This window comes from Stegodyphus dumicola, chromosome 10, assembly GCF_044657685.1.
Source record: "Stegodyphus dumicola isolate Sdum_Otavi_A_Nest chromosome 10, ASM4465768v1".
NCBI classification, from domain to species: domain Eukaryota; kingdom Metazoa; phylum Arthropoda; class Arachnida; order Araneae; family Eresidae; genus Stegodyphus; species Stegodyphus dumicola.
The window spans coordinates 15,014,775-15,031,916 of NC_140777.1; the positions used below are offsets into that span (position 1 = coordinate 15,014,775).

General features: G+C 30.7%; 2 protein-coding genes across 2 annotated transcripts in view; one reads left to right on the forward strand and one right to left on the reverse strand.

Moving 5' to 3' along the window:
• LOC118187153 (mitochondrial inner membrane scaffold 2-like) overlaps nucleotides 1-16,929 on the forward strand; it is a 44,279-nt gene extending 27,350 nt beyond the window's left edge. Inside the window, exon 3 of the mRNA XM_035357360.2 lies at nucleotides 16,442-16,929. Within this exon, the coding sequence (XP_035213251.1) occupies nucleotides 16,442-16,658 (217 nt within the window). The 3' untranslated portion in view covers nucleotides 16,659-16,929. The remainder of the gene's footprint in view (nucleotides 1-16,441) is intronic.
• Nucleotides 8,656-13,839, reverse strand: LOC146994903 (uncharacterized). Its single transcript, XM_085824630.1, has 4 exons — nucleotides 13,047-13,839; nucleotides 11,477-11,540; nucleotides 10,543-10,622; nucleotides 8,656-8,846 (listed from the first exon to the last, which is right to left on the reverse strand). Exons 1-4 carry the CDS (start codon nucleotides 13,408-13,410, stop codon nucleotides 8,656-8,658), a joined length of 699 nt encoding a protein of 232 aa, XP_085680756.1. The 5' UTR covers nucleotides 13,411-13,839.
• Nucleotides 16,930-17,142: the final 213 nt, after the last annotated feature.

Below are 17,142 nucleotides of genomic sequence, written 5' to 3' on the forward strand. Positions count from 1 at the left end.
AGGAATGTATCAAGTCTACATTGGCCAAATGGAACAATTACATACATGCTTTATTATGCATTGGTATATTTGTCCCATCTAAAAAAATTATTTTGGATTCATCAAAACTAGATGTATATTGTTAAGATTTCCCTTCTCGTGTCTAGTTAGATTTCACACGAACTTCTGTATTTGGTGTCTGTTGACTGTTAAATTAATAAAATTATTTCATGCTTGAAGCAAAGGAAAATTTAAAATATCAAATTTATGAATATTACACTGATTGATTTTGCTTTAACTCCTCCAATATTAATCCATGGTTTGTTCAGTTCTTGTATATTAGAAGGGTGCTAATGATTTGCCTGTTTAGTTTTCTTTTTATAGCTCAGCAGTAGAGCAGTAGCAACTGAAAATTTAAGTCTCAGGTTTGTGTATATGCAGGCATGTTTGGCAGTATGAGCATACATATCAGCAAAATATTAATTTGTAATGTTAAGTTGTAAACATGTATATTAAAAAAGTTATATAAAAAGTGCCTATTCAACTGTTCTTCAGAACTTTAAAAATCTTAAAACTTTTAATGTTAAGGATATTTCTCAGCATTTGACATTTTAAGTAAGTAATCTTAAGTACTTTTATAGATATCGGGTTGGTATAATTGAAAAATAAGAGAATAAAAAGAAGAATATTTATTTAATCAATATAATTTCCTGCAGTATGCAGTTACAATACAATGCTTTGCAGTGCATGGTAAGATCACATATACCACATCTGTATATTATTGCTTTGTGTAAGAAGCCCGATAAATTGTGTGTCATTGGCAAAGTATTTTTTGGACAAAAGAATCTCAAATGTGAAAAGAAAAATATTAATCTGTTCAGGAAACATCAGGAGTATGCAGGATGAGACCGAGTTTTGCATTTCAAATTGTTGATTCGCTGTATGGTTGATATTGCGGTATGTAGTTGGGCATTATCTTAAAGCTATGTGTCTGTTCACCAGTGTTAGTTGCTTAAGGTATAATCTGTCACATATTTTTACATTTCGCCTTGTGGAAGGAGTAATAAATATAGTGAGGAATACCAGCAGTGTAAATCACTTCACAGTAAACAGCATATTCTTTGGATGCAAAGATGCCTTTGGATATTTTCTTCAGATATCTTTTACTTCTGTGAAAAAAATGTACAGGGATGGCTAACATCTATATCCTAATGATCAACTCTTTTTCTTAAACATGTTTTACAAACTATCTACTAAAATCTTAAATTTAACACATTCAAACTTGTATCTTGTGTAATGAGTGGCAATAGGGAAGGGTGTATTAAAACAACATGAGGTTGATCTTTACAATATGGTAACTGGTAGTTTGGCGACATTTTGGAGGCGATAAAGGTTACTACCTGGCACTTTCGTAATAATGTGAGCAGTACTCAGTTCCGATTACGCATTATTTTGTATGAGGGAAATGAGAGATCATGGGATATGTCATGTGATATTAATGGACGAATTACGGTTCTCTAATCGGAAAAGGGGGGAAATCGGGAAAAAATCTGGAAATTTTGTATTTGGCTTTATTCTGTGTTGTGTGAAACAATGTTCGTGAATTTTTGGATCCCATGGCCGTAACTAAAGTGAATTCGAAATGGGTTTTTATGTATGTATTAATTTAATGTATGTGCTCATTTATATTTTAAGTAGTGTTTTTGAATTTAATTATATTTTAATTAAATGATAGTTATTTTGTGAATTTTATGTTTGTAGGAATTTGGTTTTAGTTGAAGTAAACGTGCATGGAAATAATTTAAATATCTGACACTAAGTATTTGTAATGGTTGTGGTATGAATTCGTTGGTGACGTGTATAATGTAATAGATGATTTAGAGGTAAAAGTTTTTGGATATTTTATTTATTTTATTTGTGAAAATGTTCATTACTTTTTCGCGATCAGGTAATTTCATATATGTTCTTTTTACCGGGTTTAAAGATTGAGAAAATTGTCATGTATTTTTGTGAAATTTTTCTAATTTATGAGAAAAAAGCAGTGTACATGGATATAGTGAAGACTGTGCGCAATGCCATTTTTGTGCAATTCTGGGATGTTTTTTTAAGTAAAAATAAGTCGGCGTGTATATGGTTTAGTGATATTTTAATTAAATGATAGTTATTTTGTGAATTTTATGTTTGTAGGAATTTGGTATACGTTTAAGTTGAAGTAAACGTGCATGGAAATAATTTAAATATTTGATACTAAGTATTTGTTGTAATGCTTGCGGTATGAATTCGTTGGTGACGTGTATAATGTAATAGATGATTTAGAGGTAAAAGTTTTTGGATATTTTATTTATTTTATATGTGGAAATGTTCATATTTGGAAAGGGTAAATACTTTTTCACGATCAGGTCATTTCATATATGTTCTTTTTACCGGAAAATTGTCATGTATTTTCGTGAAATTTTTCTAATTTATGAGAAAAAAGCAGTGTACGTGGATATAGTGAAGAGTGTGCGCAATGCCATTTTTGTGCAATTCTGGGATGTTTTTTTAAGTAAAAATAAGTCGGCGTGTATATGGTTTAGTGATATTTCAATTAAATGATAGTTATTTTGTGAATTTTATGTTTGTAGGAATTTGGTATACGTTTAAGTTGAAGTAAACGTGCATGGAAATAATTTAAATATTTGATACTAAGTATTTGTAATGCTTGCGGTATGAATTCGTTGGTGACGTGTATAATGTAATAGATGATTTAGAGGTAAAAGTTTTGGGATATTTTATTTATTTTATATGTGGAAATGTTCATATTTGGAAAGGGTAAATACTTTTTCATGATCAGGTCATTTCATATATGTTCTTTTTACCGGGTTTAAAGATTGAGAAAATTGTCATGTATTTTCGTGAAATTTTTCTAATTTATGAGAAAAAAAGCAGTGTACATGGATATAGTGAAGAGTGTGCGCAATGCCATTTTTGTGCAATTCTGGGATGTTTTTTTAAGTAAAAATAAGTCGGCGTGTATATGGTTTAGTGATATTTTAATTAAATGATAGTTATTTTGTGAATTTTATGTTTGTAGGAATTTGGTATACGTTTAAGTTGAAGTAAACGTGCATGGAAATAATTTAAATATTTGATACTAAGTATTTGTAATGCTTGCGGTATGAATTCGTTGGTGACGTGTATAATGTAATAGATGATTTAGAGGTAAAAGTTTGGGGATATTTTATTTATTTTATATGTGGAAATGTTCATATTTGGAAAGGGTAAATACTTTTTCATGATCAGGTCATTTCATATATGTTCTTTTTACCGGGTTTAAAGATTGAGAAAATTGTCATGTATTTTCGTGAAATTTTTCTAATTTATGAGAAAAAAGCAGTGTACATGGATATAGTGAAGAGTGTGCGCAATGCCATTTTTGTGCAATTCTGGGATTTTTTTTAAGTAAAAATAAGTCGGCGTGTACACGGCGTGAAGGTTCTAGTAATTTTTCTCCAATGTTAAAATCCGAAGCTGTGAGTTGTAAGAATTATTTATACACTAATGTACGTCTTTTTTCATACATTAGTGTATAAATGTATAAAATAATATATACACTAATGTATGCCAAAGGGGTAATTTGCCCAAAAGGGCTGTTAATTTCGTTTTGAGAATTTGCGTCGTCCACTGCAAAACGGCGTTTCACTTTTCAGATTTGTGCCACCAAATGTTAGAGCCCTGCCTTATATTTTAAGAAATTAAATAATGAAGAAGATTCTTCATTACCGCTTTGGCAACATTAGTGTATATTTTATTTTATACATTTATACGAGATTAATGCTTCCCGCATTGTGAAAAAACAACGGTACCTAGAGACATCGAATTTTGAATACCGTAGTCCTCTACCTGAATATGGGCACCTAAAAGCCCCAATTTGAAAGTGAACATTTTTTTTTATTGTCTATTTCATATTTTATAAAATTTAACGAATTCTTGATTAACAAACTCAACGATTTCAAAGCGAGCAATGGCAACACTGTAAGAAAAAAAAAGTTACAGCGCGAGATTGTGTATCGGAAATTCCAAAGATATGCTCTTTTTAAATTATTTTGTGACATTGCCGTTGAATCAAATTTTACGGTTTAAGTGCGAAGAACATGACACACATAACTCTAAAAAAAAACGCCCCTTTGGGTGTAATACAAAATCTTTTTCTCATCGACCCTCAACCGGAAAGTCTTAATTCAGGTCTCGTATACATTTCTGCATACGGAAAATACGTACTTTTAAGAACAATTAATGAAACAGATTAAGGACCTATGAGCAAATGGGAACTGAATGAATTAAATTAAATTCAATCAACTTATGTATGAACTTCAGTTTTGTAATAACAATCTAAAGCCCCGTTCACATGCAACGCTCTTTCGCGCAGCCATCGTTCATATCAGGGAGAAGTGGGGTTACCAAGCAGTTTCGCCTTCAGGACCCGTTCAGACGCACATCGTCTTCCATCCCTTAACCCATAAGCCACTGCGAGCAGTGATGTCACAAACTTGAATCTGATTGGCGGATTTTGTAGTGTTTGTTTACATCTTTTTCGACATTGTTAATTATCGCTGTAGAACGTTTTCGGAGTTTTCGGCATGGCTCAAGAAAGACTTTCGCTTTTTCTGCAATTATTTTTGCACCTACAGCTGAATATGCGCTGTTTAGAGGGCAGATCGCTACCCAAAAGACGGCGGCTTCGACGAAGGAAAATTATGTGTTCCTTCATAAATGCAACGTTAACGTCACTAGAATTGGCATACCCAGAGCGACGTTTATGGTCCAAAGTGCGATCTTCGGTGTTCTGGGAAAATGTAGTTCTCTCATCATGGGATGATAAGGACTTCAAGGAAAATTTTCGTATTACTCGGTAAGTTATTTCAAAGTTTTTTAATATATATTGCTTTTATGTACAGAAATCTCTCACTTAACAATGTTCTTTGATTCCTGGAAAATGCTTAATGTTAATGTTAATCAAATAAAAAAAGTACCGTTATTCCGCTAGTTATGTATCACCAAATCTTCATATATTTTCTTTAATTAAAGAAAGTTAAATGAAAAGCTCAAAATTATATATTTTCTCATGTATTAGAAGAATTAATTTTTTACTTTATTTAACCAAAAGTTATGTAGAATTATTTGAACATTCTTTTGCTAATTTTCTCTTCATGCTTTTGCAAGTCATTGTCAATAAGATCTGGGCTTTGAATACATTTGAAATTTTGATCCAAATACATCATTTGCATTTTCAACTCTTCAACAGTGAAGAACATTTTCTGCAATTGCTTCATTTTAGTTCTGAAAATGTTTCATTGATCACTCATCTTCATCAAATATACTAACTTTTCATATTATTATTTCAATAATTCCTATTAACCAAGTTTTCTTCATTGCAACCTAATTCATATGTAGTGGCTGCCATTCTTTTTAAATAATGATCTATTATAATTACAGAAGTGTTTAGGGATGCTGGCTGTTATATCATTGGGCTCGGGTTGGTATGGGTGCTGTTAACTGTGTAGTATGCATGTAGGATACTTTAAAATATTGACACGCTGAAAATTCATTGAAGAGGATTAAGGATAAGGGAAGAGGGGTAGGAGATCTTTGAGACTATTCTTATTTGGATATGAGAATACTTATTTGTTGAAACTGTGCATTGAGATCAGGCACACAAACTGCACAAATGTATATTATTTCATTGTAATTGTAATGTATATACATGAAATCTGTACACTGGGATGCAAAATGAAAAAAAAAAAAAAAAATAGTTGCCATTAATAAACAGAGTTAAGTAAGAGATTTATATATTCATGAATGTTTTTTTAAGATAATTTCTAAACTTTTTCAATTTTATTATTATTATTATTATTATTATTATTATTTTTAATTTCAGAAACATTTCTGTTCCTGAAATTTATAATATTTAACAAAAGTAAATAATTTTTTATAGCTGTATCATTTTGTTTCTCCTTTGAACATAAGAAACTTTTCATAGTTAATCAGTTATATTTGATTTATTTCTTACTACAGTTATTGTCCTCCAGCAAACATAAATTATTTTGATATTGCGAATGTTCAACAAGAATTTCAAATTAAGTTAAAATCATTACGTATGATACATATTAAGTTAGTGCAAAATTTTTGGCAACTAATTTCTTATTTATTTGAAATTGTTTCAATAATAATTTAAAAAGGAAGTGCATTTTATCAAGTCAGCCAGTTCAGTCTTTTTCAATGCGAAAGCGAGAATCAGCTGAATATCATAACTTTATACCAGAACAGTTAATGATAACTAGTTATATCCATATTAGTTTAGGATACAACTATATCAAATTAGAGAAAGAATTAGACGGTACTTTTCCGTTTCGCCGGCGCAAATCTCGCCAAGCAGACTTTGTTGGCGACAACATAGAGAATACACATAGAAAATGTTAACAAATATTAGTTCTAAGAATTTTTTATTTTGAAGGCATAAACATTCTAATATGGTTTATAATTTTGTAAAAAGCCAATAAATAAAAACAACAAAGACATTAATTAAGATATTAAATAAAGACAATAAAAGACATTAATTTAAGAATTTACTATGCTATCATGGTTCAACATCCTGATTCGCCGGTTCGTATCACCCCAAGTGATTTCATCTCACGTAAACTACGCTACAAAAATCTAATTCTCTCAGTAATTATCTACATTAATTTCAAGTTAAATCTTAATTTGGAATAAAAGTTTAAATGCAAGAATTATTTCAATTCGTACGAATAGCTTACTCAGAAATTATGTAAAACCGTAGTGCTTTACTTCGCTAGTGCATTCTAATTAGAACTGATGAAATTTAACCCTTGATTTTTCTTCATTAAATTTTTCGAGTTCCTAAATTAAAAAAGATGTATCTTTCTGTCTAAAACATTAGATTTAACAAATTGCTATTGCACTGGGTTCATCAATATATGAAATAGAGACTTTATATACTTTTTAATGAGATGCTAAGAATGCTTTTCACCCTCAACTAATAGACATGAAAGAGTTCAAAAATAGCAAGACAGTTCTGGTTTTAATTTGCAAAACCAAAATAAAACAGCCATAATTTGCAATCAAAAAAGTCAGATGTACATTAAACTGTTATCCCCTAATCAAATTTTTAAGTGAAAATGTATGCTTTATTTTATTCATATGTTTTAGGAATTTTTTATAAAAGTAACTGTTTTGTTTCATTTCTTATCTTATAGGACTACTTTCAACTACATCTGCAGCAAGTTGCGATCTCAACTAGTCAAAAAGCATGTAGTGAGAAAACCTATATCTGTAGAAAGAAGAGTGGCAATAGCTCTTTCGAAGTTAGGTTCCTGTGGAGAGCTAAGAACCATTTCAAATTTATTTGGAGTGGCTCGCTCTACTGCTTGCACTATTGTTGCTGAAGTCTGCAGTGCACTGAGCAAAGAATTCAAAATTACTTTCCCACAAAATGATGACCTACAAATGATAGCCCAGGGATTTTATGATAATGGTGGATTACCTGGTTGCTGTGGAGCTGTAGATGGATCTTACATCCCGATTAAAGCTCCAAACAAGTGTGGGAAAGATTATTTTTGCCGAAAGCAGTTCTTCAGCATAATTTTGCAAGCAGTTGTCGATGATAGACTGCGTTTTATAAATTTGAATGTTGGATGGCCTGGTTCGGTCCATGATGCTCGAGTATTAAGAAATTCCAATTTGTTTAGAGCAGGTCAAAGCAATAAACTCTTTTCACCTACAAATATAAGGCTAAGAAACCATAATGGCAATGTAAAGCCATTTCTTGTGGGTGATCAGGCATACCCATTACTAAATTGGCTTATAAAGCCTCATAGAGGTCATTTAAATGCCGAAAGAGCTCTTTTTAATAAGAAATTGAGTACTTCCTGCATTAATGTAGAACATGCTTTCGGTCAGCTAAAGGGAAGATGGAGATGCCTTCTGAAAGAAAATGACAGTAATGTTGAAAATGTAAAATCACAAGTGTTGGCATGCTGTCTTATGCATAACATATGTATTACACTAGATGATGAATTCCTCGATGACTGGCTGATACTGGATGACGAAAATTCAGATGTATCTTTAGAAGAAGATAATCTGTCGATTTCTGGAGAAAACCTCACTGGAAATCTAGACAGTCTTGTATCTGGAGCAGATGTTCGAGATTTCCTAATGCAGAATTTGTGAAAACTTGTAATTTTAAATGTACATATTTTTCTTATATACCAAATTATTGATTTTGGTTAATAAATTAAATGAATTCCTGGTATAATTTGCATTAGAAGTTTTAAATTTTTACAAAAGTGTTTAGGCGTCTATTAAACGAAAACTGTGTTCAGCAAATATATGTTCGAATTAAAAAATTATCACCTATACAACATACATAAATTGTGGCATAACACCTTACTTTGTTATTTATAAAAATATTTAATTTATGACTACTACATTTATTGTACGTAACACGTACCATAATACTTAAATAACTCTGTAAAAAAATCTAAAATATGCACATATATTTGCATAAAGTGATTCATAAAATAAAAACTTGAAGTTCAATGGTCAAAATTTAAGATTTCAAACTTTATAGAACAGTAACTGAATTTTAGCAAGAAATAATAATTCAAAGTTAAAAATTATTTATTTATTCGCTATTTTTTCTAATATATCTAACAATTTTTCTCTGAAGACTCTATTTTCTTCAGAAATCTTCTCTTCCATTTCCCTTTCAAATTGCAGAAATTTATCTACAGTTGTTTCAATGGTTTTTTCTATCACATCCTTCAGATTTTTCTTCCGTCGCCGGGAAGAACGTTGCCCATTCAATGAAGCTGTCAAGTAACAGAAAGATATAAAAATTATTAAATATTTAAATACATTTCATTGAAAAATACTAATATACAAAGCAAAGATTATTCAGAAATTTATTCCTTTTTCCCCTAAAGTGCATTACCTGAATGAATAGGAAAAAATAATAAAATATAAAGAAAAGTAATAATATCTTTTAATAAATAATGAAATTGTTTTCTAGCATTTGAGAAAAAAATTGTGGTGCCACTAGACTAGAACACGTGTACCTCAAAGCCCAGATTTTGGATATGCCTTTTATTTATTTCATGCTTTGTGTGAATTTAAGGAATTTTTGATTAACAAAGTGAGCAATTCAAAATCTCTGGGCTACAGGTTGGCTGAATAAGATAGTTATTTCTCAGATGTAATCTTGGTGGTCTCAAATGTAAACTTGGTGATTTAAAATAAATGTATTGGTACTAACCAGATATAAAATATTTTTATCTTTTGCATACCAGTGCATTGCCATTCGCAAAGCATTAGGTATTTAATTTAAAATTTAGCGTCTACTACTATTTAACTGCTTCTAAACAAATTAGAGGAATTCATATATTCATAAAACCAACGACTAGCTTCATCAGTCATTGATTTTATGAATATATGAAAATGTTATGTAAAACACTTAAATTTTCCTTTTATATTTTTTTCATACATTTTATTTCGCCAAATGTGGAAACAAGACAGTAAACTGTTTATAATACACATTGCCATAAAAATTACAATATTCAAACATTCTACAAACCAAATTCAATTTTAACAAAATTCAACTGGAAATCGATACTAGTTGCATAGAAAAAGTTATGCAATTCAAGAGATTCCATAAATATCTATCTCAAAATTCACTAATTTTATATGGTATTGCTCTGCTTTTCATTACTCGGTTATTTTAAGGTTGGGCATTTTTCTGAAATTTTAAATTCAAAATGGGTGCTATCGCTTCAAGAAAAATAACCTACTGCAAATCGATTATAAATTATTAGTATGCATATTGCAACTATATATTACATCTATTATAACTAAGCTCTGAATGTGTAATGCTTAACTCTTCAATTTTTCAAAATATCTGTATTGTATCTCTTGATAACAAATTACTCATTTATGTGTGTGTGTGTGATTATGGCAAAGCCTCGAGGGCTATCTGCCTAAGGGGAGGGGTGCCTTCGTGGAGGACTTTCTAAGGGAAACTGGCTCGTATACACGTTACACATGGGGAAAACCACGAAAACGCCCATGCAGCCAGCCCGTTCGCGGGATTCGAACCTCAGACCGAACTACCAGTGTTCAGCGACTTTACCGCTCGGCCGCTGGTGGGCCAAAATTACTCATTTATAATCTATTCTATGTCACATGTTATAATATATCTACCCTGTCTTAGCATATTTGTCTAGAACTAATTGAAAGGCCTTGTAAACTATATGTTCTTAAAAAGATTGCAAGCATGCCATGATATCTAAGAAATAATATAATTCATGAAGAATTAAATATTGTGCAGCATCATACTTTTTAATATTACCTGCCTCATCACCATAAACAAACATAATAATGAGTAATTGAAATGCAATTAATTAAATTTTGCTATAAACATTTGAAGAGAACCTTCACTCAACAGGGGTAGTGATGTCTGCACTGGTTCTTTAGTGCTTTAGCTATTTTTGTAAATAATGAAATATAACTTACAAAAATGTGAACTAGGAGTTGGAGGAATTGGCGAACACTCTTGTGACTGTTCATACATTTCAGTTCCTTGATGATCCATACTGAAATTTAAAATATAAAATGGTTTAAAATTCTGCATACATATTTTGAAATATCACTTAAAATAACATGCATATTTTGAGAGAAACATTATGAACAATATGTTGTTTATGTCTTCTGATAATAATTTAATATAGCATGATTACAGATCAGGAATATAAAAAGAAGGTACTTTTCCGTTTTGCCGGCGCAAACGATAAAGTCGCCAATAAGGGTACAACTGATGCCAAACGAAATATCTTCGCTGGTAACCTTTTAGGCTTCATTTTCAAAACATGTCGCAGCCTTTTCTTATCAAATTGATTGTTTCGTTCAATACTGGCATACAATTACACAGAATTTTACAAGATAGTTAAATTTTATGCCCTAAGACCATACGCGGTAATTAAATGAATTAGGATACAATCACACCGCTCAACCGAGGGCGAAAATATAGAAAAGGCAAAATTAAGGGTTAAATTCATCAATTTTCCTTAAAGTGTGAAAATAATTCATTCTAAAATTTTTTAAATATTTTTTATGTGTATACTGTATGTTGTAGCCAATAAAGTCTGCTTGGCGAGATTTGCGCCGGCGAAACGGAAAAGTACCTTTATAAATTATTTTTATACTGTAGAGGTACAGCTGAATTTCAGCCAAATTATGTTTTAAATTTTGTAATTGCTTACACTAATAATAACAGAAGCATATGTATTGATTAAATTGATCTTAATATTAAACAATAATATGTTTTATGCAATATAATTAATAAGTTTGTAAAAGAGCTTTTCATTAAACTAATTATGTCTGTTGACTGTGATCAAAAACTGTTTTATATAATATTACAGAATTTAAGATATTTATGCATTTAACTTACTTTTCATGTGCATCAAAAGCTACCACAAAACTTTCTTCGGAAGTATTCAACATTTCAGATGGAACTATAAAAGGGAAAGAAGAACCATGAATAAAATTAAACTTCTCTTCATCTTATATAATACATTGCAATTGAAATCTGAAAGCATTAAATTCATTACAGCAGAGTCATATACATTATATATAATTCCTTTAAAAAAGGTGTTTTATAAAACACTGTATAGGAATTTCTACAAAATAGCTAATTTTTGCTATTAAATGAAAAATATTTGATATTCATTTTGAATGAGGAATATTTTGTATCATTACCACTGAAGGTCTGATCTGATTATATGGCATTCTTCTTTACTAAATTTCATCTCTAATTCAGTTTATAAATATCAGAAATAAATAATCATATATTTCACAAAAGTGATCGGCCACTATTTCAAAACATATAGCCATACTCCACTTAACAGGGATTGTTAATTACAATCTCATTTTACATAACAAAGCAGTCCAGACAATACTTTTATAATGGGGATATAGTTACAGCTTAGAAATATACATTTCAGTGACAGGGAATGATAAAAGTTATTTCAAATTAAGGTTAATGGTCATAAAATATATTCAAATCCTGAAGTCCTTACAGGATATAGTTTAGCAAGACCTAAGCCTATAAGCCTACCATCTGATATAAAATAAGTGATAATGTTTTCAGCATTAGTTAAGTTAGTATGCGAATTTCTCAATGATAAATTTGCTTATAAAAAAACCCTTCCAGAAGTGAAATTTGAGCAATTTTTTAGAAACTATTTCACTTTGCCAAAGAAATTAAAATTATGGATTTGAATGATATCATGGAAAGAAGCAATCAAATTCACCATGTGGCTGAAATGTACTGAGCTACTAAAGAAAAATTATGATGAGAAAATAATTGAGCTTTCAAATTGAATTTGATTATCACTGGCAGAAAAATTTAGTGTGCAAAATAATTAAACATTTTTTAAAGGCTAGTATGGAATATGTTACAGCATGTTTAATTTTCTTTAAATATTGAAAACATTGAAATCACTGAAAGTATGTAGCAAGAAATGAAATATAAAATTTGCAAGCCAAATATATCTTTAAATCAACAAATGAAATTGGAAATGCAAAATCCATGAAGAAAAAAAATAGGCTAAAAATAATCAAAAAATGAAGACAAATTAATTAGCACTACAAAATACCATGACCAAGATGATTAAATATATTTTTAAAAAGTCAAACAAATGAAATGGATTTTGTTTTTTGTGATGGAATAAATGTTCCAAGAATTTTATACCATGATTCTTACATTCAAAAGAGACAATATTTATGCTTAAACTCGGTACTTCTTATCTCAGAAAAATGTGCAGTATAAGGAAAAAGTAGGCAAACATCTGTTTGAAAATCATGTTGATATTTCAAGTTTGGTAAATTTAAATTTTTGCCTTTGTTTTTGGAGAAGGGGTGAGTCCGAGCACTTTTCTAAAACATATATTTAAAAGCAATATAACGATTTCTAGCACATTTTTAAAAACAAACTGTATTAATAAAATGAGTTTTCTTACCTGACTCTTCCAATCCAAGAATCTCAGTTTCCGTTATCAGGCCGGGATTCGAGGCATCTCTGGAACCTAGAACTTTATCCATTTCATGATAAAATCGAAAAGTAATTTTTCCACCAGCTCCAGACAGTCTTAATTTATCTCGCTGCAGTCGATATTCTCGTCTCAGCGCTTTTACTTTTGTTTTAATCTGAACCGTATTTCTGGAATAGCCAGCATCAGATAATTCTTTCTGTATTTGTCTATAAATTTCAGTATCGCGTACTGTTCCATCCATTTTTTTCTGGATGCTATCGCACCCCCAGATTTCAATTAAAGCGATTGTTTCGCTGACAGTCCACCGAGCAGTCAACTGAACGTCAGCCATGTTGTTTACAAATTAACCGCGGATTCGCGCAATGCAGCATGGGAAATATCCCCATTTGCCTTGCTCCATAGAGGTAGGAGTATTCTACCTTCCTTCGGAGAAGCAGTTAATGCTTTTTCGCCATGTGAATGGGACAAGTTGGAAGAACCGGTTTTCACCACCGCTCGAATCTGCTCTTGTGAACGGGGCTTATTTGTCATGATTAAGCAGTTTTTAGATAAAATTTCTAGCATAAGTGTAATTCGGCTAGTAGATTGTTGGAAGAAGTGTTCAGTAGATAAAAAGAAAAGAAACATGTCTTTACTTCGTGAAGACAAAATGGCGGCGGGAAAAAAAAAAATAGAGGGTTGCTGTAGGAGAGTTGGTTGCCAAAAAAACGTTAAGTTACCATAATATAAAGATCAACCCAACATGATATTTTATTAACTGAAAAATAGTCTTAGGGGAAATACATATTGTATTTTACTTTATCATTAATGTGTCATCGTACCTTTATAATTTGGTACTATGTATCCAGACAAAGATAATGATAATGAGCCTTCATTGTGGGAGTAGGAAATGATGTTTAGTCTTAGTTAAATTTAAATATGGAAAAGCTGATTCATGTAACTGTGTAGATTCAAAACAAGAATGGATATATTCACTATATTTGATGATGTCTGGATGCTTTTCTCAACTGACATATTTCCAGAAATCTTCCTCAAGTTGTCTGCTTGTATGGTTAGATCAGAGAGTTATGATTTCATTTTTTATCCCTAATTCCCTTCAGTCTCAGAAGTATTTGCAGCAATGTATTTTACATTTATCAGAAATGCTAAGTCATTGAGTTTCATGATTTAAATTTGTACATTCTTGATCTTCCTTTTCATGGAAAAGTTTTATCTAGGTTAGTAAGTCATAAAATCATTGCAGAAATTGCCTGCTATTAAGCCACCTTACTTCGGTATGTGTTAGTAATTCTGGCTGTCCTTCATCAAGCTGTAAATGGTTCGAGGAAGTTCTCTCAGGAAACTCTGAGAGAACTTCCTCGAACTGAGCAGTGATATCTAAAAAGAACTTGTGAATTCATCATAATTTTGCTTGATATAATCCTTAAAAATCATACAAAAAAAAAAAAAAAAAAAAAAAAAAAGCAATTGTGTTGCCTCACTGATATTTGTTGGTTTCTCAAACTGAAGGGGAAAGGTAGAATATAAATTAATGTCATTATATACCTGTTCTCTTATATTTTCACTAATTTTCTCAATCCATTGTAGTATTTAAAGAAAAATATGGATCTGTATTTGCTACAATAATTTAATTTTTTTTTCTTAAAATCACTAAAAAACTGACATTTTCAAGGTTTTTTTTTCCTAAACTCCCTATCAGAAAATGATTTAAATTCTTTTTGATAACATATGCCTTACTTTGCATGATGCTGCAGTCACTGCACTTAATTCAATATGAGATTTAAAAGCATTTTGTTGAGGTCTTAATTAAGGCTTAAGATCTCTTTTTTTACTATTTCTCAAGGCACTAATTTATGGGTAATCTGGTAGTTGTTACGTAAAGTTAATAAATGCCTCTCCAAATTATCATTTTTAGTAAAGGCTATGGGGGCATTGTATATTAAGCAACAGTATTTATCGTTCATCATTGTAGAAAAGTAATCAAGTTCTCATTCTTCCTGAAAAGAAAAAGGTCTTTGATTTTTTTGTTTACTACTCAGTTTTATGGGTACTACAGTGCAAAAGGAGTATATAAGTAGAAAATTTTAATTTAATTACCATTCTGATGAATAATAAATACTAAAGGAACATACTAATGCCAACTTAAGTATTATTACACCAAGGAATATAACAGGTTGTGCCAACGAGCAAATGACAGGAGACATAAGACATTGCTCTTCCTTTCTCTTAATGGCTGGTGCAGTAGGCAAATATTCAGTGTGAATTATGATATTAAAAGAGCCAAACCATCTTTTTTTACAAGCCCTTGACTAAGTTAAGTTGTGTTTGCATGTTGAAATTGCCTCCTGATGACTAGGATCAACCAAAAACTGCTTCATGATCAACTACGAAAGTTGCGGAAGATCTTACCAAACTCGTGCCGGTCGTTCATGCAGGATTCTGTGCTGCACTTCTCTCTGCAACTTTACTCTAAAACTTTAGTCTTTCTACACAATCTAAGCCACTGTTGTGGAAATATTCGACCTGCTTTCTTTTTGTACTTCCTAGAAAAGCCTTTCATCCAATTTTTACCAAAAGCTTTGTTTATAGTGCTATGAGTACAAGCTTACTGCAGGTGGTGTTTTAACTGTGGTTTTTTTTCCCCACAACATCCAGCTTTTTTTCCCCCTTTTCAAATGGCTGTTAATTCTTTCAACCAGCTGTAAATGAATTGGAGTTTGGTCACAGGATTCTATAGCAGTCGAGCTCTTCCCCCCCAAAAAAAAAATGCAAGGGGAAATACAGCAATAACAGTTAATATATATTGTTCATAAAAAAAAAAAGGTGGCATATGGAAAATCAATCGAGGTTTGCATCAAATGAAAGTGCAAATACTATAAGTGTGTTGTGACAGCACATTTATCTTTAATCAATGCTAAATCATGCTGGTTGGTGACAGTTTAACAGTTGAGAGGATAATAGTTTGAGCATCTAAATAAAAACAATGAATTTTTACTTTCACATATACATATATAAGTTTTGAGTATAATGAATGAGATATTTCTTTTATCATAATTCAAACTAATTTTATCAGTAGCAATTTTCTGTATAACTTTTGTTTAAATTTCATACATATGCAATTTATCTATCCGTCTCTATCTATATTGTTAGGTAGATAGATATATTTGGGTGCATGAATGTATGTGTGTGTATATGTATAATTCATTATTAGAAAAGTTTTTTTATATATATATCATCTCCAAAGAACATAAAATATGCATGCATGTACGTATCTGTATTATTCTCATACATACACACATTCATTGTTTAGAAGATTATGCTAATAATAAGTAATTGTAATTAATTTTATTTTTATCTTTCAGTGGTGTTGATCCTGTCAAAATTTTCACTTTTCTTGGATTTTCAGAATCTGTAATATCAAGCAAAGTTGCTGTCGAAGGAAGTACTTTTGTTATAGCATATGGTGTTCATAAGGTATTTGCACCTGTCCGAATTGGTATAACTTTATCTTGTGTACCATTTATTGTTAGATATCTGAGAAAAATCAAGTGGCTAAAACCTCCTGTGAAAAAAATTTGAAAGTACTGCATTAATTTTTCGTAAATGCAGTTAAATGTCTCTCTTTTAATTTTGTGTATTATTTTACATATTGAACTCTAGATTGATTTGTTTTGGCCTTTAATATAATATTTCTGTCCAAAAACTTTTGTAAAATGTTAGAGTTGTTATATATTCATTATCATTTTTTGTATAAAGTTGTAAATTAATAAATGTAAATACACTGTTTCATAGTATACATATGTATTTTCAGAAACAAATAATCATGTTAATAAATAATTATTGAAAATAATAGCAGTCTATAAAAATATACCTCAAAGTACTTACACCACACATATATACACTGACTACCAATAAGTATTTGGACACCTGTGATAGAAAAGAAAAACTAACTTTATTTAAAATCAATAGTTGGTAGAGCCTCCATGAGAGGTAATTACAGCATGGACGCTCCGGGGCATACTTTCCACAAGTCTTTGTATGACAGCTAGTGGTATTTTCTTCC